Source organism: Thamnophis elegans, chromosome 13 (genome assembly GCF_009769535.1).
Source record: "Thamnophis elegans isolate rThaEle1 chromosome 13, rThaEle1.pri, whole genome shotgun sequence".
Classification (NCBI taxonomy): Eukaryota; Metazoa; Chordata; class Lepidosauria; order Squamata; family Colubridae; genus Thamnophis; species Thamnophis elegans.
This window is the reverse complement of record NC_045553.1, coordinates 9,807,796-9,835,463: the sequence shown is the minus strand read 5'-3', so window position 1 is coordinate 9,835,463 and position 27,668 is coordinate 9,807,796. Positions and strand designations below refer to the sequence as shown.

At 45.9% G+C, this 27,668-nt stretch overlaps 2 protein-coding genes across 7 annotated transcripts in view; one reads left to right on the top strand and one right to left on the bottom strand.

Annotated features, from left to right (window-relative positions):
* Window positions 1-432: 432 nt before the first annotated feature.
* On the bottom strand, window positions 433-27,668 carry COMT (catechol-O-methyltransferase). Of its 3 annotated transcripts, none has more exons than XM_032228881.1 (5): window positions 27,534-27,668; window positions 7,656-7,944; window positions 4,823-5,016; window positions 3,562-3,693; window positions 433-1,935 (listed from the first exon to the last, which is right to left on the bottom strand). In XM_032228881.1, the coding sequence occupies exons 2-5, from the start codon at window positions 7,942-7,944 to the stop codon at window positions 1,756-1,758; spliced, it is 795 nt and encodes a 264-aa protein (XP_032084772.1). In that variant the 5' UTR covers window positions 27,534-27,668; the 3' UTR covers window positions 433-1,755. The 3 variants fall into 3 exon arrangements, with proteins under 3 accessions (XP_032084772.1, XP_032084774.1, XP_032084773.1); XM_032228883.1 differs by lacking the exon at window positions 27,534-27,668 and adding an exon at window positions 24,503-24,523; XM_032228882.1 differs by lacking the exon at window positions 27,534-27,668 and adding an exon at window positions 17,946-18,086.
* TXNRD2 (thioredoxin reductase 2) overlaps window positions 24,625-27,668 on the top strand; it is a 46,963-nt gene continuing 43,919 nt past the window's right edge. For 3 of the 4 annotated variants that reach the window (XM_032228875.1, XM_032228876.1, XM_032228877.1), the window contains exon 1: window positions 24,630-24,942. In XM_032228875.1, the coding sequence (XP_032084766.1) occupies window positions 24,870-24,942 (73 nt within the window). In that variant the 5' untranslated portion in view covers window positions 24,630-24,869. Of the gene's footprint in view, window positions 24,943-27,668 lie in introns of all 4 variants that reach the window. The other variant, XM_032228878.1, reaches the window with a different exon arrangement.

The following is a 27,668-nucleotide window of genomic DNA, read 5'->3' as shown; positions in this document are numbered from 1 at the left end:
GACTTAAAATTAAGAGCTGATCCTTGGCAGATTTTAAAAGTCTGCTGTAGGAGTCCTGTCATGGAATCCTTCTCATTAGGTGGCCAAAGTGTTTGAGTTTCCTCTTCAGGATCCGGCCTTCCAAAGAGCAGTCAGGGTTGATCTCCTCTAGGACTGACCGGTTGGATGGCCTTGCAGTCCAAGGGACTCTCAGGAGTCTTCTCCAGCACCAGAGTTCAAAGGCCTCCATTCTTTGGCACTCAGCCTTTCTTATGGTCCAACCTTCACAGCCATACATTGCAATTCTGCCTCTAATTTATTTTGGGGAGGGAAAGTTGGATGCAAGGAAATTGGAAGAGAGCAGGAGAGGATGAAGAGTAAAGATTTCCAATAATTTAGAGAAGCTAAGGATAAAATGGAAATGCATTCATTTCAAAAGCAATGCTTTCTTAGTGTTACAAGGAGGTTCCTGGCAGTGATGGAGGAGGAAACTACCTATTTTATGTATAAATCTGAAAAATTAGTTACAAAAAGAACCTTGTGGAGAATATATGTTACTTTGAGGTGTATATAATAATTTTATACTGAGCAATCATAGCTGAATCTCTAAAAAGGAAGCCCTAACTGAAATGGTTCAGTTTTCCAATAACCAGGGCCCTCTAGAACAGGTAGGACTACAACACCTAGAATGCACAGGATGAGTTGCAGTATGGCGTTCTTGGTGCTCTCTTAGCTTGGCTGTTTGCTGACAGACATTTCATTACCTGACTAGATAACATCATCAGTGTAAGGGAATGTGTGGTTTACTCTCTGTTTATATATAGCACTTTGCCCTGGGATTGTTGGCCAGGGTATACTTTTCTCCTTGGTACTTCCTTGAATAGGAATTGTTTTCTCCTTGATCGTTTGTCTGGTGTTAATCCCTGCTTATCTGGGTCTTCGCTTTTTCTCATCCCTTTTCCAAGGGGGAAAATAAAGTTCCACCAAACAAAAGAAGCACATTTATTACAAGACCAAAGAGACAGGATGTGGATTTTAGCCCTGACTGCAATGTTGGATTTATTATACGCACAGCATCACTGCTGAGATGGGTTCTTTTTATGAAGACATCACTTTAGCCTTTCCACGGATTGTCCTAACAGCATTTGAAGAACACAGCAAAGGTGGAGATGATTTTTTCCTGTGTCCCCCACGAAAAAAACAACAACAACCAATTCTTGGGTTATTTGGAGATAATTTGTCTGTCCCCTAGCAACCAAATTTGGTATTTCTGAAAAAAAAAATCCCTGCAGAGCCCAAGAACAGATCTTCACCCCTAGAGATCAAGCCAGGTGACTTCTCCTTTTGGGCTAGCCGCAGGGTCCCGAACTGTGCATTTTGAAATCATTTTAAGCAGAGAAGAAATAAAAATACCGCTCAAGACAGCATGAAACTATAACGAAAGGGATTGTCGAAGGTAGCGTTCTGCAACTTTAAGATGGGAGGGACTTCAACTCCCAGAATTCCCCAGCCAGCTTTTACAGACGTCGACCTCCCCAGCATGCTGGGTGTGCAGGTCCCATCTTAAAGTTGCTAAAACCGAGAAACATCTGGTAGAAGAAGTCGCTCTTGAGTTGTCTTGGCTCTGGATACCTAAATCCTGATCTACCGCCAGCTCTGAAGCCTGCAAAAAAAGCTCCCATTGGCAAAATCAAAACTAAAGCACTAAATTGCGTAGGCTCGCATGTACATGGGTAGAACCCTAGTAAGTTCTCCCTCCCTGTCTCTCCCCACCACTTATCCCATATATATGGCCTTTTCCATGGCATCCTCCACCTTCATATATTCCAAAAAGGTAGGGTAGCTGGTACAATCGTAGCGGCTGTTACTCCGAATGTATTTAATGAACTCTGGAGCTCCTGGGTAGATGATGTTGTCGGCGAGAAGGATGGAGCCTTTGCGCAGGAGGCCACATTCCTGGGAAGAGGAGAAAGAGGGGTAGTGGAATTAGACGCCTCTAATTTCTAGACGAGGGACACGGTAGCTCAGTGGCCAAGACGCCGAGCTTGTCGATCAGAAAGTTCGGCAGTTCAAATCCCTAGCGCCACGTAACGGAGTGAGCTCCTGTGACTTGTCCCAGCTTCTGCCAACCTAGCAGTTCGAAAGCAGGTAAAAAATGCAAGTAGGAAAATAGGGACCACCTTTGGTGGGAAGGGAGGAGCGTTCTGTGCGCCTCCGGCGTTGAGTCATGCCATCCACATGACCACGGAGGGGTCTGTCTTCGGACAGCGCTGGCTCTTCGGTGTTGAGACGGAGATGAGCACCGCCCCCTAGAGTCGGGAATGACTAACTAGCACATATGTGCGAGAGGAACCTTTACCTTAATTTCTAGACTTCTCTAATGTCCTAATGGTGCTTTCTTCAAAAGGCAACTGGACTTTCTTGGTTTTTTCCTTGAAGACCTTTCACTTCTCATCCCAGAAACATCTTCAGTTCAGAACTGAAGAAGTTTCTTGGATGAGAAGCGAAACGCCTTTGGGACCACCATGGATGACTGAGAATCTGCCAGTGAAGCTAGTGGCAGAGGTTCAAGGTTCAAGGTTCATTTTATTTATATGCCGCTCTATTCCCGGCGGGACTCAGGGCGGCGCACAAACCCAAGGAGGGGAAGGGAAACACAAAAACTACAACAAAAAGTACAGGGCATTTAAAACAACCAACAGCCACACGATTCGAGAGGGGAAGGGAACTCATCGGCCCCAGGCCTGCCGACACAGCCAGGTTTTAATGGCTTTTCAGAAGGCCTGGAGAGAGGTGAGGGTCCGAATCTCTGCAGGGAGCTCATTCCAAAGGGCCGGAGCCGCTACAGAAAAGGCCCTCCCCTGGGTAGTGGCCAGATGACATTGGCTAGTAGACGGAACCCGGAGGAGGCCTAATCTGTGTGATCTAATGGGTCTATGGGAGGTAATTGGCAGCAGGCGGTCTCTCAAGTACCCAGGTCCAATACCATGAAGGGCTTTATAAGTGACGACTAGCACCTTAAAACGTATCTGGAGACCAATCGGTAACCAGTGCAGCTCGCGGAGGATAGGTGTAACGTGGGTGTACCGAGGTGCACCCACAGTCGCTCGCGCGGCTGCATTCTGGACGAGCTGAAGTCTCCAAATGCTCTTCAAGGGCTGCCCCATGTAGAGGAGGATGGAGAGGAACTTGGGCCAGTTCTGGAGTCTGGAGAAGGCTCTGACACAGAGATAGAGCCAGGGCCACCTGACATTTCCCACCAACCAAAGGCGCAGCTCCCTTTGGAGGCTGCGTGAAGAGGAAGAACAGACAGCCCTGCCCACGCCCCTCTGCCTCCGACACAGAGGCCTCGTCAGAGCCTTCCCCAGAACTGGCCCAGGTTCCTCCCCAACCTCCTCACTCTCTGAAACGTCTGCCAGCAGTGCTGCCGGTGGGCCACACAACACCTGCCCAAGAAGGAGAAAACAGCAAGTTCTCAAAATCTTGAATAAGGTTGCAAAAATGCAAAATGTATTCATGGGGGCAGGGGGGGAGAAACAGAGGTCCAAACCCTCAAGATTTCTAAACATAAAATTAACTTACTTCAAGGAGAATGGTGTCTGGGGCGTATCTTTCTTTCCAGTGGTCAAGAAAGACAAAATCCAAAGTTTCCACCTCGTATTTCTTCTTCAGCTGAGGGATAACGTCCTGCGAATGGCCTTCAATGATGGTCACCTACAAGCAGAAGCAATGAACTGATTGGAGCACAAACCGCCACCGCCACCCCCAAGCCCCCATCCCAAAGGATCCTTTGACTGGGATCTGCCTCAGTTTTCCTCCTCATTCTTTTGGTTCTTGATATGGTGGGAAATCAAGTCTGGGTGCTATTCCCACAGTTATTCCCAATGGCCAGACTACTGCGTTTTGGGAAATTAAAGTAGCCAATGATGAGGACTAGTGTCCTACAAAGAGAAAGACAAAATGAGGAGTCCCTAGGGCTCTCTGAGCTTGCAAACGTTTCACGACCAAACTCCATAACATCATTAGTGCTAGGAGTGGAGAGGACAGTAGGACTATTGGTGTTCTCTGAGCTTGGTGGTTTTCTTGCGGACATTTCGTGACCCAACTAAGTAGCATCATCAGTGCTAGGAGGAACCTGGGTTTGGTCTCTCCTTTGTACACTGATGACATTACCTAGTTGAGTCATGAAATATCGGCAAGAAAACCACCAAGCTCAGAAAACATCAATGGCCTTACTGTCCTCTCCACTCCCTTCTAGCACTGATGATGTTACCTAGCTGGGTCATGAAACATCTGCAAGAAGGCCACCAGGGATTCTCAGATCCCAGACTCAGCATTCCCTCCTTCTGAGGTCAGTTAAATGAGGACCCAGATTGTTGTGGCCAAGAGGCTGACTCTGTAAATGACTTAGAAAGGGTCATAAAAGCACTGTGAAGCGGTATAGAAATCTAAGTGCTATTGCTATTCCTCCCTCCCTCCCTCCCTCCCTCCCTCCCTCCCTTCCTTCCTTCCTTCCTTCCTTCCTTCCTTCCTTCCTATTAGAATGCAGTATTGCAGGCTAACTCTGCCCACAGCCAGGAGTTCAAATCTCACCAGGCTCAAGGTTGACTCAGCCTTCCATCCTTCCGAGGTGGGTAAAATGAGGACCCAGATTGTTGGGGACAATATGCTGACTCTCTAGATTTTAGATTTAGATTTTATTAATATTTGTAGGCCGCCCTTTTCCCTGAGGGGACTCAGGGCGGCTCACATAAAATCGGGGAGGGGGAAACCGCTTAGAGGGGGCTGTAAAGCACCGTGAAGCATTATAGAAGTCTAACTGCTACTGCTATCGCATCCAGACCTTATCGCTGAGTCCCGCAATTTCAATGATCTCTTTTGCGATGGCTGCAAACTCGGGGTTGAATTCGATGGTGAGGAGGCGAGCGTTTGGCTTCAAAAGGCGAGCGATCCTGATGGCTGAATAGCCGCAGTAGGTTCCCATCTCCAGAGCGACAGTCGGCTCGGCTTCCTCCACAGTTTTGTCTAGAATGATCCCTGGGAGGACAAAAACGAAAGGGAGGGATTGCAGTTAAGTGAAGACCTCAGGGGTGTCCATGGGATCCTCGGGACTCTTCATGTAGGGAAACTCACAGGTTTCCCCACTGACTTTGCTTGTCAGAAGGTGGCAAAAGGGGATCACGTCACCCTGGGACACTGCAAACCTTGTAAATATGAGTCGGTTTGTCAAGCATCTGAATGCTGCAATAGTCGGACATGTAAAAAAATGGTCAGAAGTCACTTTATTTCAGTGCTGTTCTAACTTCGAAAAGTCACTAAGCCAGGAAACCTTAAACATTCAAAGAGCTATTAAGATCCCTTAGATAACAGGCCCTAACACCCACCCACTCCGCTTCAATTCTGGAGCCGACCGGAAATGCGGTTCCCCCACCATAGACCTAGCATGACATCCTTTTTCCTCTATGTGTCCTAACCAAAAGCCCTATCAATTGTGGAGCTGACTGGAAAACCCCGCCCCTTGCCATAAAGTCTCCTCCTGAAGCGCCCTGCTCCCCTCCCACCATCCTAACCGAAAGTTCTTCTCAAAATTGTGGTGCCGACTGGCGACAAGGAGACGCACCAGAGGGATGAAAGAGCCACATGCAGCTCCAGAGCTACCGGTTGCTGCCCCTTCACTAAGTGAATTGTTGTAAGTCAAGGACTACCTGTATATACATATACATACACACGCACACAAACAGACGTGTGTGTGTGTGTGTGTGTGTGTGTGTATAACTGATAACGGATCAGAGCCTGTGGCTTAGTGGTTAATACATCTGCCTAATATGCAATACAGCCCAGGTTCGAATCCAAGTAAGGGTATGGCTAGCTGATGAGAGCTAAATAGCTTGAAATAGATCTATACTAGTCTCCCTTTATTAATTTATCAGCACAAATACTACACACACACACACACACACACATATATATATGTATATATATTGTGTGTGTGTGTGTGTGTGTGTGTGTGTGTGTGTATATATATATATATATATATATATATATATATATATATGAATTTTATATACAATATATATGTATATTTGTGTGTGTGTGTGTATATATATATATATATATATATATATATATATATATACACATACATACATACATACATACATACATACACATACATACATACATACATACATACATACATATATACTTTCGTAGATTTTCACGGGTGTAGGTATGCTGGTCTTGTTGTATTCGGGTCTTTTCCCATGTAAGATTGAGATTGTCTTGGCAACGTTTCGGCGAGGTCTCACTCGCCGTCTTCAGGCTGGAGTTTTTGGCTTATAGCGTGGTCGGAGCTGCCATCCCTCTACAAACTTTGGGGGGTGGGGTGGAGTGCTGGCTCCGTTTCAGCAAGTGAATTGATTGGATGTGTGGCTATATCATGACTTAAGCTACAGCACATGAAATTAATTTTAAAGGAACCAAATTAATCTCCAAAACTGAAACTTCAACAAGAGAATAATTATGGAAGCTATCGAAATAGAGAAACACCCTCACAACATGAATAAACCTGATGATACCTCCCGCCTACCAGACATCTGGAAACCAGCCCTAGTCAACAAACAAGCCCCACCCACCACCCAGGCCGTTACAACATGAAACAACAACGGACACACAGCCAGCACCAATCAGCACCAATCTACCAATCATGATACAACCACATGACCAATCATTCCACTTACTGAAACAAAGCCAGCACTGCACACACACATACTCCAGGATTTATAGAAAGACAGCAGCTCCGACCACGTTTTAAGCCCAAAAGCCAGCCTGAAGATGGCGAGTGAGACCTCGACGAAACATTGCCAAGACGTTTATATATATCACCTTTTCGAACAGCTCCTCACCTGTTTCTTGATTACAGAACTATATATTTCTGGTTCTCCTTTTAACTAGTTCAAAAGAGAAGGGAACTGGTTAAATAGAAGGCTAATCAAAAACAGAATCTCTCGGGATCATGTTCTTAGATAGGAATACACCAGTGGTGAAATTCAACATTTTTTACTACTGGTTCTGTGGGCATGGCTTGGTGGGCATAGCAGGGAAGGATACGCAAAATCTCCATTCCCTCCCCACTCCTGGGGAAGGATACTGCAAAATCTCCATTCCCTCCCCACTCCTGGGGAAGGATACTGCAAAATCTCCATTCCCTCCACACTCCCGGGAGAAGGATACTGCAAAATCCCCATTTCCTCCCCACTCCTGGGTGAAAGATACTGCAAAATCTCCATTTCCTCCCCACTCCTGGGTGAAAGATACTGCAAAATCTCCATTTCCTCACCACTCCAAGGGAAGGATACTGCAAAATCCCCTTCCTCCCCACTCCTGGGTGAAGGATACTGCAAAATCCCCATTTCCTCCCCACTCCAAGGGAAGAATATTGCAAAATCTCCATTCCCTCCCCACTCCTGGGGAAGGATACTGCAAAATCTCTATTCCTCCCCCACTCTGGGGCCAGCCAGAGGTGTCATTTGCCAGGTCCTCTGAACTACTCAAAATTTCCGCTACCAGTTCTCCAGAATTTCAGTTCTCTGCTGAATTTCACCCCTGGAATATCCCCATCTCTTCTGACTTCTTTTTAAATAAATATCTTAAAAAGAAGGCGAAATGTCAATTACCTTTCTCGTCTCCGACATTCATGGCCCACTCATACTGGCCACAGTACTTATCGATGCAATTCAAAACACTCTCCGGATCACCCTTGATGGCGTTGTACGAGACCGAATTTAAAATCCTCTGCTCTTTGCTTTGATCCATGACGAAGTTGGTGATCTTCTCTAAAACCAGCTCGTTCCAGAAGATTTTGGCATGGACGTTATGCTTCACGAGCATAATCGTGGCCACCAGGACCAGAACGGAGCCAACGCCTAACGAAATAAGGATGGTCAAAATCCAATTTTCCAACATCTGGAACGAGAGAGAGAGAGAGAGAGAGATAAAAGCAGAGAATCCCTTAAAGTGACAGAGATGTTGTGGCCCACCAGCGGCCAGCGGAGTTGGCAGCAGATTCGGACAGTGAGGAGGTTGGGGAGGAACCTGGGCCAGTCCTGGAGTCTGGGGAAGGCTCTGATGAGGGCTCTGTGTTGGAGGCAGAGAGGGGCACAGGGCTGTATGCCAGTTATCAGCTGCCTTTGGAGTCGGAGAGAAGAACAGCTGGAGCCAGTTCCCAATGTGCGCATGTGCAGAGCTGTATCTAGCTATCTAGCTATCTCTATCATTTATCTATCTATCATCTATCTATCTATCTATCTATCTATCTATCTATCTATCTATCTATCTATCTATCTATCTATTTCTATACTGAATCTATCTAGCTATCTACTATATCTCTGTCTGTCTCTCTCTTTATCTATCTATATTGAATCCATCTCTCTCCCTCTCTCAATCTCTATCATATATATGTATCTCTATCATCTATCTATCTCTATCATCCATCCATCCATCCATCCATCCTTCCATCCATCCATCCATCCTTCCATCCATCCATCCATCCATCCATCCATCCATCCATCCATCCATCCATCCATCCATCCATCTATCTATCTATCTATCTATCTATCTATCTCTATACTGAATCTATCTATCTATATCGAATCTGTCTGTCTGCCTATTATCTATATGCATCCATATATACACAAACACACATATTTGTCTGTAGAGGAAAAGCTGACCCTACTCACAAGCCACTCAGCAGGCTATTTTACTATTGAAATAAAAACTTGTCAAAAAGAGTCTTGACAACTTTTTGGCGGTCTGCAAGCATGTGAACTAAACCCCAGAGGAGGAGGAAAAAATCCCAGAAAAAAGTGAACGTAACTATAGAACACACTTTTAGTCTTTGAGATAGCTGCATTGTTGCGAATCTCGGGAGGGCGTTTGTTTGCCCCAATTTCTACCCCCCCCCCCCGAATTCTAAACATCCAAATTAACCACATTTTAAAAGCAAGGTTGCAGAGATCAGGAAATCCAACAGGGTGGACACTTACACTGTAGTGTATTCCTGCTCCTCTTTGGTTGCTTGGCATAAGATGATGCCTGGCTTGATGCAGGGTAGAGAAAGAATCAGCCAGCACATTTCTACCCCTTCTCATTAAAATTCATGCTGTTATGCAGAGCACATTTTTAATCCAGAACATAATTAAAGTTGCTATGGAGATGTGGCCTTGCAACACAGCGGGCATTTGTTCACCCATCTCTTTATTCAGGTCCTTCCGCGGAGGTTGAGTTTCCCAAACCACGTTGGCAGAAGCGGCAAGGACCACGTCATCTGAGTTGCCTTCATTTCTGGAGGCTACTTCCATTTCCACGCCACATAACGGTTGCAGACATTTCATTATCAAACTAGGTAACATCATCAGGGCTAGAAAGGAGTGGGGTTTGCTGCTCCCTGTCAGGGTTGGTGGGATGTTCTTGGTGGTTTCTTGATTAAGCTCGTGGTTGACTTCAGTGGGCGGTTCCTTGATTGGGGTACTGTATTTTGGTATAAGCAGAGAGCAATTCCCACTCCTTCTAGCACTGATGGTGTTAACGCTGATGGTGTTACCTAGTTAGGTCATGAAACGCTAGGGACGCGGTGGCTCAGTGGCTAAGACGCTGAGCCTGTCGATCAGAAAGGTCAGCAGTTCGAATCCCTAGCGCCGTGTAACGGAGTGAGCTCCCATTCCTTGTCCTAGCTTCTCCCAACCTAGCAGTTCGAAATGACGTAAAAATGCAAGTACAAAAATGGGAACCACCTTTGGTGGGAAGGTAACAGTGTTCCATGCGCCTTCGGCATTGGGTCATGCCGGCCACATGACCACGGAGACGTCTTTGGACAGCGCTGGCTCTTCGGCTTTGAAACGTAGATGAGCACTGCCCCTTAGAGTCGGGAATGACTAGCACATATGTGCAAGGGGGACCTTACCATGAAACATCTACAAGAAAACAGCCAAGTTCAGAGAGCACTAAGAACCCCACAGTCTTCCACCTTCTCCACTTCTCCTTCACTGCATACATGATTCCTTCTAGCACTGAGGATGTTACCTAGTTAGGTCACGAAATGTCTGCAATGAAACAGCCAAGCTCAAAGAGCACATAGGAACCCCATAATACTCCTGCTTCTCCCCTTCTCCTTCACTCTGCAAACATGATTCCCCTTTACCACTGATGATGTTACCTGCAAGGGTAATAAAACGTCTGCAAGAAAACAACTAAGATCGGAGCGCACCAAGGACTCCACAGTTCAACCCTGAGCTAGTTAGATCCTCTATTGAAATCTGGGTCTCCCCAGACCTCATCCAAATTCTTCACTACTACCCCACACTGTCTCTCTCGGGCTGAGAGAGCACCAAGAGTTTCTGCAAATTCTGGGGAGAGGACTAGAATTCAACATTGTCTGCTTCAACCGTCCTACCTGTCAATTATTACTTCAGCTTCAACCACAATAACACACTGGCGAACAATCGATACAAACTCAAGGTAAACTGCTCCAAACTCGATTGCAGAAAATACGACTTCAGCAACAGAGTGGTCAACACCTGGAATGCTCTACCCAACTCCATTGTTACGTCCTCAACCCCTCACGGTGTCAATCTCAAACTGTGCACCGTGGACCTCACCCCATTCTTAAGAGGTCCATAAAGGGGGGGAGTTGCATAAGCGCACCAACGTGCTTTCCGTCCCTGTCCTACTGTCCCCATTTATTTGCACCCATTTCCCTTGTTCATGTCCATGTTTATACTTATACCTGTTATCTTGTATGTGTTTGACAAACTAACTAACTAAATAATAAATAAATAAATAATAATAAACAGGGGAAGGGACTAGAATTCATATCTGTGCTCCCAGTCCTTGGAATAGAGTAGAGTAGAGTAGAGTAGAATAGAATAGAGTAGAATAGAGTAGAATAACAGAGTTGGAAGGGACCTCGGAGGTCTTCTAGTCCAAACCCCTGCCTAGGCAGGAAACCCTACACCACTTCAGACAAATGGCTATCCAACATCTTCTTAAAGACTTCCAGCCTTGGAGCATTCACAACTTCTGAAGGCAACTTCTGTTCCACTGATTAATTGTTCTCACTGTCAGGAAATTTCTCCTCAGTTCTAAGTTGCTTCTCTCCTTAATTAGTTTCCACCCATTGCTTCTTGTCCTGCCCTCAGGTGCTTTGGAGAATAGTTTGACTGCCTCTTCTTTTTGGCAACCCCTGAGATATTGGAAGACTGCTGTCATGTCACCCCTGGTCCTTCTTTTCATTAAACTAGATGTATCCAGGAACACTGGAAGTCTTTAAGAAGATGTTGGATAGCCATTTGTCTGAAACGGTATAGAGTTTCTTGCCTAGGCAGGGGGTTGGACTAGACCCTAACTCTGCAATTGTATTATTGTACCAACTCTTCATGTGCTTAACGAAATCCTTCCCCACCACACCCCATTGTCTAAAAGAGCATTAGACTCTCTAGTTAATAAGATGAAGCAAGCCACTAAGTACTGTATATACTCGAGTATAAGCCTAGTTTTTCAGCCCACTTTTTGGGCTGAAAAAAGCCGCCTCGGCTTATACTCGAGTCAGTGAAAAATTTGCCCGAAATGGAGGGGAAAAAGGGGCGGGGCCATGCCGCTGGGTGACACTCGTGAATGGCCCAGTGCCCCTGTGAGTTTCCCCTCCCTCTGTGTCAGTTTGCCGCGCAGCGCGCACCGCACCATCCCCCCTCCTCACGTTCTAATGTAATGCAGGGCTGTCTTACGATTCCCCTTCCTCCCCCTCCTGCCACTCTGCAACGATGTCCCACCTCCTCCTTGTTATGGCAAGCAGCCACATAGCGATGTCCCACCTCCTCTGGTACAGTGATCCAATGATAGGAATCACTGTGCCGTGTGTCATAGGAGGCGGGACATCGCTCCCGCGGCTGCACGGGACATCATCATCACAGCGGGACATCAGCATCATGAGGTGAGTGAAGTATTTCATTGAATACACCGCTAGTTTACTGTTTTTCTTTGAAATAAATATTCAAAAACATTATTGGTATCTATTTTTATTTTTGAAATTTACCGGTAGCTGCTGCATTTCCCACCCTAGGCTTATACTCGAGTCAATAACTTTTCCAGTTTTTTGTGGTAAAATTAGGTGCCTCGGCTTATATTCGGGTCGGCCTATACTCGAGTATATACGGTAAGAAAAACTAGGAAAGGTTTTTAAAAAAAAAAATAAAAAAAATTAGAGTTATACCCTGCTTTGGGAAACCTGCAAGAAGTAGAATGCTGAGTTGGGTCATTTAAAGATTAAAATATTGGATGCGTAAGGTTGCTCCTGGTAGATATAATCAAAGAGACCGCTATCAAGGGCCGACTTTTACACTCAGAAACCAAACTGGTCATTCCAGATTTTCCTAGACTTTTGACCGAGTTGACATTTAATGTTCAACCGTTATCAATAACCTCCTCCCCCCCCTTTTTTTTGAAATCTATACCAGGTAAGTCCTCTACCTGCAACTACAATTGAGGCCAACATTTCCGTTCCTAAGCGAGACAAAGGAGTGTGTCCTGTTTTACAACCTATCTTGCCACGGTTGTTAAATGAATCGCTCCAGTGACTAACACATTTGTGCAGTGAATCTGGCTTTTTCCGGGCGCTTTGTTTTTCAGAAGGTTGAAAAAGGGGATTGCATCACACGCATGCATGCGCACACACTGTGACCATCATAAGTGCGAGTCGGTTGCCAAGCATCTGAATTTTGTTCCCGGGAGCATCGAGAGGCTGCAACTGTCATAGGCATGAAAATCAGTCATAAGTGTTGTGGCCCGCCAGTGGCAGCAGAGTCGGACAGTGAGGAGGTTGGGGAGAAACATGGGCCAGTCCTGGAGTCTGGGGAAAGCTCTGATGAGGGCTCGGTGTTGGAGGCAGGGAGGGGGCCAGAGCCGTCTGACAATTATCAGCTGCCTTCAGAGTCGGACATCAGTGAGGCAGAAGAACAGCGGGAGCCTGTTCCCAGTGTGCGCATGCACAAAGTTGCAAGAGGAAGGGAACAGCTGAGAAATCATGGTCAACTTGGGAGTAAGGCCACAGGTGGAAGGTGAATGGCCCCTCCCATAGGAAATATAAGAGGAGCGAAAGGGGAGGGGGCTTTTGCAGGAAACAATTTGTTCATTCCTTCCTTTCAGGAGTGTGAAGATCTGTCCGTGAATCTCAAAGACTCTGTGCCCAGTCTTTCCTTGCACAGTCCCTCATTTGGAAAATATTGACGTGGCAGCTTTCCAAGCTATTTAAGGTCTGTAGTCATAAATCCTCCTTTGAAAGACTGCTTGCCAGACCTTGGCTGAATGTGAATGAGGGGAATTCACATTTGTTTAATAAAAGGGGTTTTGTCCGGACCAGGAATCTGCTTTGTGCTTTTTGGGGAAGCCGAGGTTAGAACAATAAGTCACTTTTTTCATTGTCGCAACGGCCATCACTCAACAAACGGTGGTAAGACGAGGTTACCTGTATTGCTGGGCTCCTGTGACTTAGATGTGGCTGGTTTTGGAGGTCCCCACTCGGAGTTGCTAAGGCTTTCTCTTCTCTAGCCTAATTTCTTTCCCTTGGGTACCAGCCCTGCTGTTTTCCCCTAACCCAGATTACTCTGTTGTTGTTTTCGGTGGAAGCTCTAGCTAGCAGCTGCTGCTGGCATCGCGGCTGGAGTGAGGATCCGCCTTCTCCCTTCTCCCCTGGGGACACAGAGGTGGGGGCCCAATTCTGCACTGGGGAGGCGTGCTACCTGCCCAGAGTGGGCTTCACCACACAATGGGCTTTGTGCAGGAAATTTCTCCTTTAGTTCTAGGTTGCTTCTCTCCTTGATTAGTTTCCACCCATTGCTTCTTGTCCTGCCCTCAGGTGCTTTGGAGAATAGCTTGACTCCCTCTTCTTTGTGGCAGCAGAATAGAATAACAGAATAGAATAGAATAGAATAACACAGTTGAAAGGGACCTCGGAGGCCTTCTAGTCCAACCCCCAGCTCAGACAGGAAACCCTACACCATTTCAGACAAATTAATCTCTTCTTAAAAACCTCTAGTGTTGGAGCATTCATAACTTCTGGAGGCAACTTCTGTTCCACTGATTAATTGTTCTCACTGTCAGGAAATGTCTCCTTAGTTCTAAGTTGCTTCTCTCCTTGATTAGTTTCCACCCATTGCTTCTTGTTCCACCCTCAGGTGCTTTGGAGAATAGCTTGACTCCCTCTTCTTTGTGGTAGCCCCTGAGATATTGGAAGACTGCTATGATGTCTCCCCTAGTCCTTCTTTTCATTAATTTAGACATATACCAATTCCTGCAACTTTTCTTTATATACTTTAGCCTCCAGTCCCCTAATCTTCTTGGTTGCTCTTCTCTGCACTCTTTCTACAGTCTCTGCATCTTTTTTACATCATTACAGGCTCTTCATCCCTTCCCTTAATCCACATCTTTTTATCGATAAATCGTTGCCTCTCTTTTTTCCTTCTTCCAGCAAAAAGTCCATATAAGGTTTCCAGCGTTTCAGAAAAGTTTTTGTTTGTTTGGGGTTTTTTTGTTTCTCTGACTAAACTGATGGACTTTGCCATGTCAGCAGATTCTGGCAGGCTACACAAAGTTCACAGCGGCACTTCCGTGTTTTTTTTTTATGCAGAAAGCTTTGCAAAATTAATTTATTTTTCCCCTGCAGAGTGTTGCCTTGCTAAAGATTATCAGAAAGTCAATATCTGCAAATGTGCACAAATTAAAATGTAGTTCTCGCTCTCTGTTTCCCAGTCACTTTCTCTCTCTTGTTCCTTTTTCACTCTTTCTTTCTCTTACTTCCCTCCTCTTTCTCTCTCTTTGTCCTTTCTTTCTTTCTTTCCTTCTCTCTCTCTTCTCCCTCTCTCTCTTTCCTTCTCTTTCCCCCTCGTTTTCCTCTTTCCCCCTTCTTTCTCTTTTTCTTCCCCTTCTCTCTTTCCCTCTTTCTTTCTCTTACTTCCCTCATCTTTCTCTCTCTTTCCCCTCTTTTATTTCTTTCTTTCCTTCTCTCTCTTCTTCCCCTCTCTCTCCCCCACTTTCTTTATTTCCTTCTCCCTCTTTCCCCCCCTTTCCCCCTTTTTCTTTCCTACCCTCTTCCCCTTCTTTCCGTCTTTCTCTCTTACTTCCCTCCTCTTTCTCTCTCTTTCCCCCTCTTTTTGTTTGTCTCTCTCTCTACCCCCTCTTCCTCATTTCCCCACTTTTCACTTTCTTCCTTCCCTATCTCCCTCTTACCCACTCTTTCTTTTTCTCCTTTTCCCTCTGTCTTACTTCCCACTCTCTCTTTCTCCTTCTCCGCTCCCTCTCCTTCTTTCTCCCACTCTTTTCTCTATTTCCCCTCTTCCCCTCTTTTCCTCTCTTTCCCTCACTCTCTTTCTTCCCTCTTTTTCTTTCCTTCTCTCTCTCTCCCTCCTCCCTTTTTTCATAACACCTACCAAAGTCACCCAAATCAATCAATCACTTAATCAATCAACATGCTCCTTGAACCCCCAAATCCCTTATCCACACAAAAACACATTTTTTTGTATTCAATATTTCCTGTGCCCTCGATGCAGGCGGATTAAGTAATTATTTCTCCACCTTGGCATCTTTAAAATGGGTGGATTTCAACTCCCAGAATTCCTCAGCCAGCCATGCTTGGAAGAATGCAAGTAGGGTCAATGGAAAAAACTCTTTAAGAAATGTCAGGATTGTAAACTAAACCAAGAAGCTGGAGGATTTTTAAACCAAATCTCAGAGTTCCACTTGACTCTTAACCTTATCTGACCCAAGAAAAAACGTTAGTCATGTTCCTCTCATTTTCAGGAATGTTTAAGTGGGTTTCTCCATATCTTGAAATGAAACATAGGAGGTGTGTCTCCCCACCCCACTAAAAACTGCATATCAGGAAAAAGGAGAAATTAAGGCCATAACCCTAAATACTCTTATTTGGGAAAAGGTCTCAGTTGATCCAGCGAAACTAATTTCCGAGTATATCTCTTTCTTTTACTATCCTAATCTGATTACAGGGGGAGGGGGGGAACTGACGCAAATGGAGGATCGGGTGTCACGCATGTTCGCTTCGAAATGTTGCTTATGTTGCAAGAATTAAAAATTAAGGGAACCAAGTCCACTCTCTGCAACCATGTATGGAAGAGTCATGCGTTTAACCTCCTAATCTGCAAATAGTCTAAATATCTGGAGGGAAAAAAATAGCACCATTAGGTTCGGTTAGGCTTCACTATTCTGGTGAGCAGAATAATTCACCTGCAAATGAGCTTGCTTGCTAGTTTCCTTCCTTCCTTCTTTCTTTTCTTTCCTCATTCCACCTCTCCCTCATTCCCTTCAAATAACCCTTCCTTCTTTCCTATTCTTCTAAGCAAATCTTCCTTCCTTCCTTCCTTCTTTTCCTTCCTTCCTTCCACCTCTCCCTCGTTCCCTTCAAATAACTCCTCCTTCTTTCCTATTATTTTAAGCAAATTTTCCTTCCTTTTCTTCCTTCCTTCCATCTCTCCCTCATTCCCTTCAAATAACTCTTCCTTCTTTCCTATTCTTCTAAGCAAATCTTCCTTCCTTCTTTTCCTTCCTTCTTTTCCTTCCTTCTTTTCCTTCCTTCCGTCCTTCCTTCCTTCCTTCCTTCCTTCCTTCCTTCCTTCTTACCTACCTATCTACAAATACCCCCTCCCTCCCTTCAAATAACCTTTCCTATCGTCTTTCCTGTTCTTTTAAGCAAATCCTTCCCTCCAAACCCTCCCCACCCCCTTAATGTGCAATTTATGTAACCGGCATCTTTTAAACAAACAGATCGGGCTAAAACCATTGAAAAGGAGACAACATTATTTCCAGAAGGGAAACTCTAGAAAGGAGCACCTCTAGAACAGGAGGGAGCTTAAAACCATTTGAAGAGCAGAAGCGTTCAGCCCAGCCAAGGAGCCCTTCGCAAAGGACCAAGGCCATGCCATTCAGCTCCTGCCTTCTTCCAAAAAGAGAGAGGAAAGAGAGAGAGGGAGGAAGAGAGGGAGGAGGAGGGAGGAAGAGAGAAGGGAGAGAGAGGGAGAAAGAGAGAAGGGAGAAGGAGGGAGATAGGGAGGGAGATAGAAGGGGAGAGTGGGGAGAGGCAGGAAGAGAGAGAGTGGAAGAGGGGGAGAAAGAGGGAGGGGGGACAGTGAGGAGAGAGAGGGAAAGAGAGAAAGGGAGAAAGTGAGGGATAGAGAGAGAGAGAGGGAGATAGGGAGGGAGAGAGAAGGGGCGAGGGGAAGAGGCAGGAAAACAGAGAGAGGAAGAGGGGGAGAGGGAGAGAGAGGGTCAGTGGGGAGAGGGAAAGAGAGGGAGAAAAAGAGAGGGAGAGAGAAAGAGAGAGAGGGAGAAAGAGTGAGGGAGAAGGGGAGTGAGGGGGAGAGAGAGGGGAGAGTTCCCCCACCCCACATTGGATGACTTCCCGAAATTGACCCCAATCAGCTCTTTTTAAAGTCTCTACCAACATCCAACCAACTTGGCATATTCCGTCTTTTCTTGGGCAAAACGCTTCCCGTCTCCCCCCCCCCCCCCCCCCCGATTTGCAGCTCAGTACAGAAGACCACAGCGCCCATGATTTAAAACTCCGCTTTTTTTGTGGCATTTCTGCCTCTAACCTCCCCCCCTTCCGGCCCCCCTCTAACTCCCTTCCCAGATCTGCTATTCTGAAATGCCTCTCTTCTTAATTCCTCCAGTTCTCCCCACACCCCCACCCCCGTGGGTGATAAACAGGGCAGCAAAGCGAGACAAAAGCTTTCTTTCTTTCTTTTTTCTTCTTCGCTCTTTTCAGCCCTCAGAAATACGTGTGTGTGTGTGTGTGTTGCGTGTTGCAACGCACACAGACACACAACTGCAACGGAGAAAGCCCCCCTTCCCTCCCTCCTCAGACCTGAGGGCTGCAGAAGAGGAGGGGGGGAGGAAAAAATGGGTACCTTTCCAAAAAGGATGAGGAGAGGAGGATGAAGCGTCTCTTGGTGGAAAGGCGAGTTCTTCCTGGTGGAGCCAAGCGGGGAGGAACGTGGCTTGTGTGTGGTTCCTCGCTGGATCACATCCCTGGAAGGCGGCTGGGTTGAGGGAGGGCCCCAATTTGCTTTGACCCCCTTCCCCCTCCTCCTCCTCCTCCTCCTCCTCCTCCTCTCCCAGATTGTCCTCCCCTCCTCCACTTGGCACTGGTGCTGCCCTGTTTCTTAGTGCGACCTTGAACAGCTCCACAGCACTCACTCCTCGGTCTCTTCTGACGGGGAGCTGGTTCCTTGGTTACGGGGCTCGGTCAGGTGTGCGTTAACCACAGCTCAGAGCTGACTCCATGTGCCCGAAACCCTCAAAGCAGAGACAGGTGCTCTGAGGTGGACTTATTTATGATCAACCCCCCCCCTTTATTTGCATGTTAACTAATTCAATGTGGTGAACATATCTAATACGCTTGCTTCCTGTTGTGGCCTGCCAGCACAGCTGGCAGCAGATTCGGACAGTGAGGAGGTCGGGGAGGAACATGGGCCAGTCCTGGAGTCTGGGGAAGGCTCTGATGAGGGCTCCGTGTCAGAGGCAGAAAGGGGGGCACGGCCGTATGGCAGTTATCAGCTGCCTTCAGAGTCAGACATCAGTGAGGCAGAAGAACAGCTGGAGCCTGTTCCCAGTGTGCGCATGCACAGAGTTGCCAGACGAAGGGAATAGCTAAAGAACAGGGGTCGACTTGGGAGTAAGTCCACAGGTGGACGATGAATGGCCCCTCCCAGAGGAAATAAAAGAGGAGCGAAGGGGGAATGGAGTTTGCAGGAGACAATTCATTCGCTTCATTGGTTCATGACTCTCTGAGACTCCTTGCCAAGTTTTGCAGAGATCGGCCTGGCAGCTCTCCAAGCCAGAGAAGGTCTGTGACTGTAAATCCTCCCTTGAAAGACTTTGCTGGATGTGAATGAGCAGAATTCAGAATCAATTAATAAAAGGGGTTTTTGTCAAGACAAGAAGTTTGCTTCATGCTCTCGGGAAGCCTGGGTCAGAACATCTTCTCCTATTTCCCCCACAACAACCACCCTGTAAGGTAGGTTTGGGCAAAGAGAGAGGGACTCTCACAGGACTGTCACCCAGCTGGCTTTCATGCAGGACTAGAACTCACCATCTCCTGGTAATTAGCTCAAAATCACCCAGGCAGCTTTCATATCTAAAGTGGGACTAAGAAGTTATCATCACCAGGCTTCTAGCCTGGTGCCTTAATCACTGGACCAAACTGGCTCTCTGATTGATTGATTGATTGATTGATTTTCTCTGATCAATCAATCTAAATGGACTTCTATTCCTAGAATTACCTCTTACCCATGGCCCAGCAGGTTGTGGAACTCTGGGATTTGAAGTCCACACACCTGGAGACGGGCATCCAATGCTTTTCTATTTTTTCGAGCACGATCATAGGGACTAGAGCCTTGCCTAATTCACAAAGACAGCATGAAACTGTTGAATGCTCACCTCTACACCACATTACATCTCTGTAGCTCGAGAATATCCAATGCACGCATGAAGAAACACATACAACGAAAGCGTGTTCAAACCTGTCGGATTCCTTGAGAAAATGCTACGGGCTGTTTATATTTTTCCCCTTTCTCTCACAGTCAGCGCTATTATCATAACAGGCAGGACTAGTTTCGCAGAAAGGAAAAAATTATACCCCGTTTTCACAAAAAATAAAACCTCCCCAGATAATATACACAATTGGGCTTTTAAGCACATGCACTAAAATAAGCCTTCCCCCCAAAATAAGCCCTCTCTGAAAATATTTAAATGCATGTGCAGCCAGTCCCCCTCATATACTCTTCTTGGTTGCTGGGCAAACACCACCAGGTGAGGCGAGGACGGAGAAGGGGGGGACAGGGAAGGGGGAACATGCCCCATGCACCCCAAATGCCCTTACCCAATGGTAACCCCGGCCACTGCTCCCCTTCTGTCCCGCTAATGGCCACCGCAGAAAGAGAGCCAGGCCCAGCGACGCGCAACACAGCAGCAGCCATGAGGTGATCCCACTCGCCGCCTCCTGCACCTCAAAAATAATAAGACTTCCCCGAAAATAAGGGCAAGCGCTTATTTCGGGGGGGGGGTCAAAAGAAAATAAGACCCTGTCTTATTTTGGGGGGAATGCGGTAGATAATTTCTCCTGGGTGCAAGGACTGAACAGGGCAGAAAGATTTTGAAAGATTTTGAAATCGAGGCGAAGGTCTCCGGGATGAGCTGCGCACCAACAACATACCAGAATTTGGAGTCAGTCATGTATATTTACGCTCTTATTACAGCATTAATCTTGCGGTGTGTCATCTGGGTACAATCTTTGTGTCACTGTATTTAACAGTTACATCCTTTTAAATCTATCTTTCTCTTGCCTTTACCTTGACATTTCAATTGCCTTTTAATTCAACTCTTCCCCTTATACTTCTACCTTCTTTTCCAAATTATACAATTTTCTGTTTCTTTTTGTCTATATTTGTTTTCTATCCAATGATAAAAACATCCCCCTATCTTATAACCAGTCACTGCATACTTTAAGAACCATCAAAAGCAACCTCCTGTTTCCCACGGAAGCTCAGAAGGCACCTCCCAAACAGGTCCTTCCCCAAGGCGTCTCCCTTCCTTTGAAACAGCTCACCTGCAGATCTCCAGATCTCCTTACTAGATTACTGGAGAACACTCCAAAACTAAGGAAGGAGCCTGCAGTGTGCAGCAGCAGCCAAAACAGCCAAGGCAATCCTAAGATGCATTAATAGAGGGATACAATCAAGATCAAGGGAGGTACTAATGCCACTCTATAAAGCCTTAGTAAGGCCACACTTAGAGTACTGCATCCAGTTTTGATCACCACACTATAAAAAAAGATGTTGAGACTCTAGAAAAAGTGCAGAGAAGAGCAACCACGATGATGAGAGGACTGGAGGCTAAAACATACAATGAATGGTTGCAGGAACTGGGCATGGCTAGTCTAGTGAAGAGAAGGACCAGAGGAGACAGGATAGCAGCCTTCCAATATTTGAGAGGCTGCCAGAGAGAGGGGGGGGTCAAGCTATCCTCCAAAGCACCCGAAGGCCAGAGAAGGAATAATGGATGGAAACTGAACAAGGAGACATTCAAACTGGAAATAAGGAGACATTTTCTGACTGTGAGAACAATCAACCCATGGAACAGAAGTTGCCTTCAGAAGTTATGGGAGCTTCATCAGTGGAGGCTTTCAAGAAGAGACTGGACTGGCATCTGTCAGAAATTGTGTAGGGTCTCCTGTTTGGGCCAGGGGTGGTGGTGGACTAGATGACATACAAGGTCCCTTCCAACTCTGTTAACCTATCTAAGATGGAGCCACTCCAGAGATACATTCTGGTATTAGGACTACCACAAATAAGCTGCAAATCTACCAAGCCAACACTAGAGGGCCACAAGCCCGCGGAAAACTGAACCTTGCGCTGCCACCTAGAGACCATACACATTTTCGCTGCTTGGGTTTTTTTTTCATCTGTGTGTTCCTAACAATTCCACATTGGGCTGTGCTCCCGACCAAATCTTTCTCTACTCTACCTGATTTCTTAGGATCAGGGTTTCCCCCGCCCTGCCCCCAAGATCAAGGGATCTATTCTGAGAACATAATTATGTCTTCCCTGGGGAGATCATTGGTGCACTTGCCATCTGCACATCCCCTAATTATGGCTCCCTCGGGAGAGTTTTAAATGCTGACGTGTTGAAAGCTGCTACACGTTTTTCAGTAAACAGGGATCGTACAGTATTTCACCTTGTTAAGCTAGCTTGAAGATGAAGCAGAGAAAAGCAAGCATCTCAGGCTGCAAATATCGGTTGTTTCAGAAGATTTCAACAGATTTACCTGTAATCCAAACAGATTTGCATAGGGTCATAGGGCTGGGAAGGGACCTCGGAGATCTTCTAGTCCAACCCCCAGCTTAAGGTAGGAGACCTTTTACAGATAGTCCTCGGTTTACGATGATTCATTTAGTGACCATTTGAAGTTACACTGAAAAAAGTGATTTCTGATCGTTTTTCATACATACAACCGTTGCAGCATCCTCGTGCCCGACATGTCTGTCGCTAAGCGAGACAGTGGTTAAGTGAGTTTCGCCTCATTTTACAAACCCTTCTTGCCACCATTGCTAAGTGATTAATTGCCGTTGTTGTTCAGGTTGTGAAATGAATCTGGCTTCCTGCTTGATTTTGGCTTGTCCGAAGGTCGCAAAAGGGGATTGCGTGATTCCAGGACACGTCAACCGTCATAAATGTGAATCCATTGCCAAGCCTCAGAATTTTGATCACGTGACCATGGGGAGGCTGCAATGGTCGTAAGTGTGAAAAACGTTGATGGGTCACTTTTTTCAGTGCTGTTGTAACTTCAGTCACTAAATGAACTGTTATAAGTCGAGGCCTACCTATATTTAGGGGTGAATCATTTTCCCAACAGCTATCAACTAGTCTTCCCACAGAGTTGGAAGGGACCTTGGAGGTCATCTAGTCCAACCTCCTGCCCAAGCAGGAGACCCTACACCATTTATGACAAATGGCAATCCAGTCTCTTCTTGAAGGCCTTTAGGGATGAAGCTCCCACAACGTCCAAAGGAAACTTCTATTCCATGGGTTGATTGTTCTCATGGTCAGAAAAATTCTCCTTATTTCCAATTTGAATCTTTCCTTATTCAGTTTCCATCCATTATTCCTGGTCTGGCCTTCAGGTGCTTTGGAAAATAGCTTGATCCTTCTCCCCTCTGTGGCAGCCCCTCAAATATTGGAAGACTGCTATCATGTCTCCCCTGGTCCTTCTCTTCACTAGAATAGCCATGCCCAGTTCCTGCAACCATTCATTGTATGTTTTAGCCTCCAGTCCCCTCATCATCCTGGTTGCTCTTCTCTGCACTCTTTCTAGAATCTCACCACCAGCCAAAATTTTATTCTGATACTCATAGGTGCCCATCACACCACAAAATATCGTCCATTTTGCTTTCGGAATGTTGTCTCAACATTATTCCTAGGAGGTTTATTAGCCAGGCCCCAGACTTCTGGATTTTAAAATATTTTATCAAGCACCAAGCATGCAAAAGCAAAACACCGAATTCCAAAACAACACCACACTGTTACAGCCCCTTATAACCACACTGTAACAACTTTCTTGAATGATACTTATTCTTCCTTTTAGCCTGCTACATTTTTTTCCCCAATTTTGGGGTTGTGATACTTGTCAAGCAAGCTTTTAAGAATTGCAGTAAACAAAACCAAAAAAAAAAAAAAGCCCCTCTCTCTCTCTCTCTCTCTCTCTCCCTCCTTCCCTCCCTCCCTCCCTCCCTCTCTCTCCATCTGTCAAATCTCCGTTATATTTTTAACAGGTCAGCATTTAACAGGTCCCTTATTCCTATAACATGGACAGCAATGACAGGAAAACCATACTTGCAGGGATGTCTATTTTGAATTTTCAGCAGATGAATCCCTATTAATAAAACAGTTGAATATCTTAATTTAATTCAATTATTTTATTTCATTTTTAACCATATAAAAAGGCTGTATGTATGTATGTATGTATGTATGTATGTATGTATGTTCCAGCATAACTGGAATTGGAGCGCCTTGAGCAATTTCAACCAAATTTGGGACGCAAATGACTTACCCTCTGGAAACAGAAACTGGGGTTGGGGGGCGGTAAGACACCCCTGCTGTGTGTGGTTTGTGTGTGTTCCAGCATAACTCTGGAATGCCTGGCCCGTTAAGGAGAGCGGGTGCGGTGCCCTAGAGCAGCAATTGTTTGTAATGTCATGGGAGGGAGAAGGGAGAGGCAGGAAAAGGAGCGCATGGGAGGGGGGAAGGGAGAGGGCAGGGATGATGGGCACGGGACTAGGGGGAAGAAAGTTCCCTCTCAATGGCCTCCTGACAGACAAACGCTTCGGGGAAAAGTGCCAGAATGTAGCCAGGGCAGGAAAGAGGAGCGCATGGGAGGGGGAAGGGAGAGGACAGGGACGATGGATAGGGGGAAGAAAGGCCCCTGTCATACAAATGCTTCTACGTCTATAAATACCCGGGCAACACGGGGTCATCAGCTAGTTTTAAATAAATCCCCCCCCCCAAAAAAAAAGTTGAGAAGTAAAGCGTCATCGGCAGATCTTAACCCATGCAACTTTAAAATGTCAATTATTTTCCAGTGTGATCTATGGAAAGATTCCTGCCCAGTTTAATTTCCCCCTAGCCAGTGCATTGATGCCAAGGAAAACTGCACCAGTTGGATGCCTGCGATCCAGGGGGCGGAAAACGAATCTGCAATCTTTTTTCGGATCAATGCATTCGACTTCTTGGACGGAGGGCCAAACATCTTTTAAAACTAGCCCATAAGGCTGCAACAACGTCCAAAATTAAAGACTAGAATGCAAGAATCAGATCAGCATTAATAGATAAGAATCTAGGACCCATATTGCTTAGATTTTGATTATATTAGGCATGCATATTGTAAATATAATAAATATTAATACTGTACCTATATTAATGAGATGCAGAGGAAAAATACCACGCCCCTGCGAGCAGCAGAGGCTCCTCCTCCTCCCCCCCATCCCCAGCCTCGCAGATCAAAATGAGCATCTCTGGTATGGGTGCCTATCCAAATGCCTGTCTTTCATCTCGCCCCGCCTTGCTCGGAAAGCTCTGCTTTTCCAGCCACGAGGAGGAGGGCGAGATCTCCCTTTCTCTCCCCGCCTCGCTTTCTCTTTCTCCGCGAGAGGAAAAAGCGGTCATTTATCAGGCGCCGGGAGGAGCCGTCAGGCACTTCTTTTAGTCTCCTTTCTTTTTTAAAAAAGGACTGCGCGCCCTTCAGGGTCCTGAGGCGAGGCGTGGAGCTGCCGTACAATATGGCGGCGCTCTGGCAAGGGCGCTTCCGGGTTGAACCCTGGCTCCGCTGTACGGCGCGGGCTCTTTCAGCAGGTAGAGCCCCCCCAAAAGCAAAATTGGGGGGGGGGTGCTTGTAGGTGGGCTGGGGAGGGGGAAAGAGGCTTTCTGGGGTGGAGGGAGGGGGTCTCTCATTTCCAGCAGAGCTAGCAGAAGGCATTTGTGCTTGCACACAGGCAGAGGTTCAACAGGTCGAGCTTTGCCTGGCAAGTCTGCACCGGTTGCATTCTTGCCCGCTGCAGCCTTTTTTTCTCCCTCTTCTGGAGAAAGGTTGGGGCGCAAAAGGGAGAGACGAGGTGCAAAAAACCAGTCTGCTTTGATGCCTATTTGTTTTTCCCTCCCTTCCTTTGCTTTGCAAAAGAGCCCATAAAAATCGAAGTGGGGTGGATTCTTGGGGTGCCCTTGGCACATTGGGGGTGCGGGAACAAGCCAGCACGCCTGGCTGCGGGAGATGGGCATTGCAATCCCCAGCCCCAGTTGCAAAAGGCACGCTCAGCCTTATTTCTGTTCCTCGGCCTTGGGGTTTGTGTGTTTGTTTGTTTTTGCTCAAAAGTTGCCAAAGCTTCCCAGAACTTGTCACGATCCCAAAAAGGCTACTTGGTGCTTTGCAGTACTGGCTTCCGGGGAAATACAGGCTGGCACCCAGGGAGGTAACTGGAAGTCCTGTTTCATGCACCTTGTGCATTTCCAGTTACTTGCAAGATTTGTCTTTCTCACCATGTACATGTGTACATCCGAACTAGACTGTGTTGTTTCTCTGTGTCATATAATGTATGTGGGTCAAATGCATAATTTTGTATTTATTTATTTTGTCATGTTTATGTAGCGTATATTGGAGGGGGTGACCCTTTGAGAGCTGTAGGCAGCGAAATATTTTGATGTAGGCCGATTCGTGTACATGCAAAGTGACAATAAAGTTATTCTATTCCTATTCCAATCCTATTCTGTTCTATATTCTATTCTATTCTACTCTGCTCCTGTTCCATTACATCCACTCCATTCCCATTCCCGATTCTATTCTATTCTATATGTTTTCATATTTCTATTCTTCTATGTTTTCATATTCTTGTTCTATTCTTATTCCTATTCCATTCCATATTCCATTCCATATTCTATTCTATTATACACTACTTTATTCCTGTTCCATTCCATATTCTATTCTACTCTACTAAACTCCTATTCCTGTTCCATTCCATCCATTCCATTCCCATTCCATATTCTATTCTACTCTATTCTATGTTTTCATATTTCTATTCTATTCTGTTTTCATATTTTTATTCTATTCTACTCTATTCCTATTCCATATTCTATTCTATTTTATTCTATTCTGTTCTATTCTGTTTTCATATTTCTATTCTATTCTACTCTATTCCTATTCTTATTCCATTCCATATTCCATTCTATGTTTTCATATTTCTATTCTGTTTTCATATTTTTATTCTCTTCTCTTCTACTCTATTCCTATTCCATTCCATATTCTATTCTATTTTATTCTATTCTGTTCTATGTTTTCATATTTCTATTCTTCTATTCTATGTTTTCATATTCTTGTTCTATTCTACTCTATTCTTATTCCTATTCCATTCCATATACTATTCTATTCTACTTTATTCTATTATACTCTACTTTATTCCTGTTCCATTCCATATTCTATTCTACTCTACTCAACTCCTATTCCTGTTCCATTCCATCCATTCCATATTCTATTCTATTCTATGTTTCATATTTCTATTCTATTCTACTCTATTCCTATCCCATTCCATTCCATATTCTATTTTATTCTGTTCTATTCTATGTTTTCATATTTCTATTCTATTCTACTCTATTCCTATTCTTATTCCATTCCATATTCCATTCCATTTTATTCTATTTTATTCTATGTTTTCATATTTTTATTCTATTTTATTCTACTCTATTCCTATTCCATTCCATATTCTATTCTATTCTATTTTAGGGCCCACACCCCTAATGCAATGCACACACGACACCAACCCCGTACCCCACCCCTGTGCATGCGTACATACCCTCCCCCATGCATGTACCTGTGACACACACACACCCCGCACCCTGTTTTGGGTCTAGCAGGCCTCCCTGAAGCCTCCTGGGACCAAAAACAGAGTGTGGGTGGCGCCACCACCAACCCTGCACGTCCGTGCAACCCCCTGCCTCCCCACGCATGGACATACATCTCCTCCGTGTACCCCGCCCCCCTTGCGCATGCGCGGCAGAGACCTGGCCATCTGCTGGCCGGCGGGAAGGACACGCACATGCACAGTGGAATTGAACTGAGGCGACAGCTCATATGCCCACAGAGAGTGTCTCCGCATGCCGCCTGTGACATCTGTGTCATAGGTTCTCCATCACGGCTCTAAGCTTAGATTCCCCAACCACTGATTCTGTGGAATACCAAAAACCGGTCCATGCAGACAAACAAGGCCCCATCCATGGGATGCAGGCAGTGTGAAATACCACGTCCCCTCCGGTCCGTGGAAAAACCTTTCTCCACGGTTCCTACAAATTGGGTGGCCGCTGCTGTAGATCGTCAACCCTTCTGGCCTCAAACCGTGCTTCCTGCCGACCGATTAACGTGGGATCTGGAATGCTGAACCTTCCGCAAGGTTCCTTACCTTCTCCTCGCCTGGTTGAAGAGCCTAGCGGGAAAGGACCAGTTTCTAGTTCTCGGCAGGGCACCTCAGGGCTTCGACAGACCGAAAAATCTTCCCTTGTTGACTTCTGTCAGGACGTTTTCGGTTTGTTGAGCA

Bases quoted from the DNA above. Each gene is read 5' to 3' on its own strand.
- COMT (XM_032228881.1), bottom strand. From the start codon at position 7,944: ATGTTGGAAAATTGGATTTTGACCATCCTTATTTCGTTAGGCGTTGGC. The intron at 5,017-7,655 runs GTAATTGACATT...TTGTCCTCCCAG, and splicing joins GAATGTCGGAGACGAGAAAG to GGATCATTCTAGACAAAACT. The intron at 3,694-4,822 runs GTCTGGATGCGA...TTCTGCTTGTAG, and splicing joins TTGCGGGACTCAGCGATAAG to GTGACCATCATTGAAGGCCA.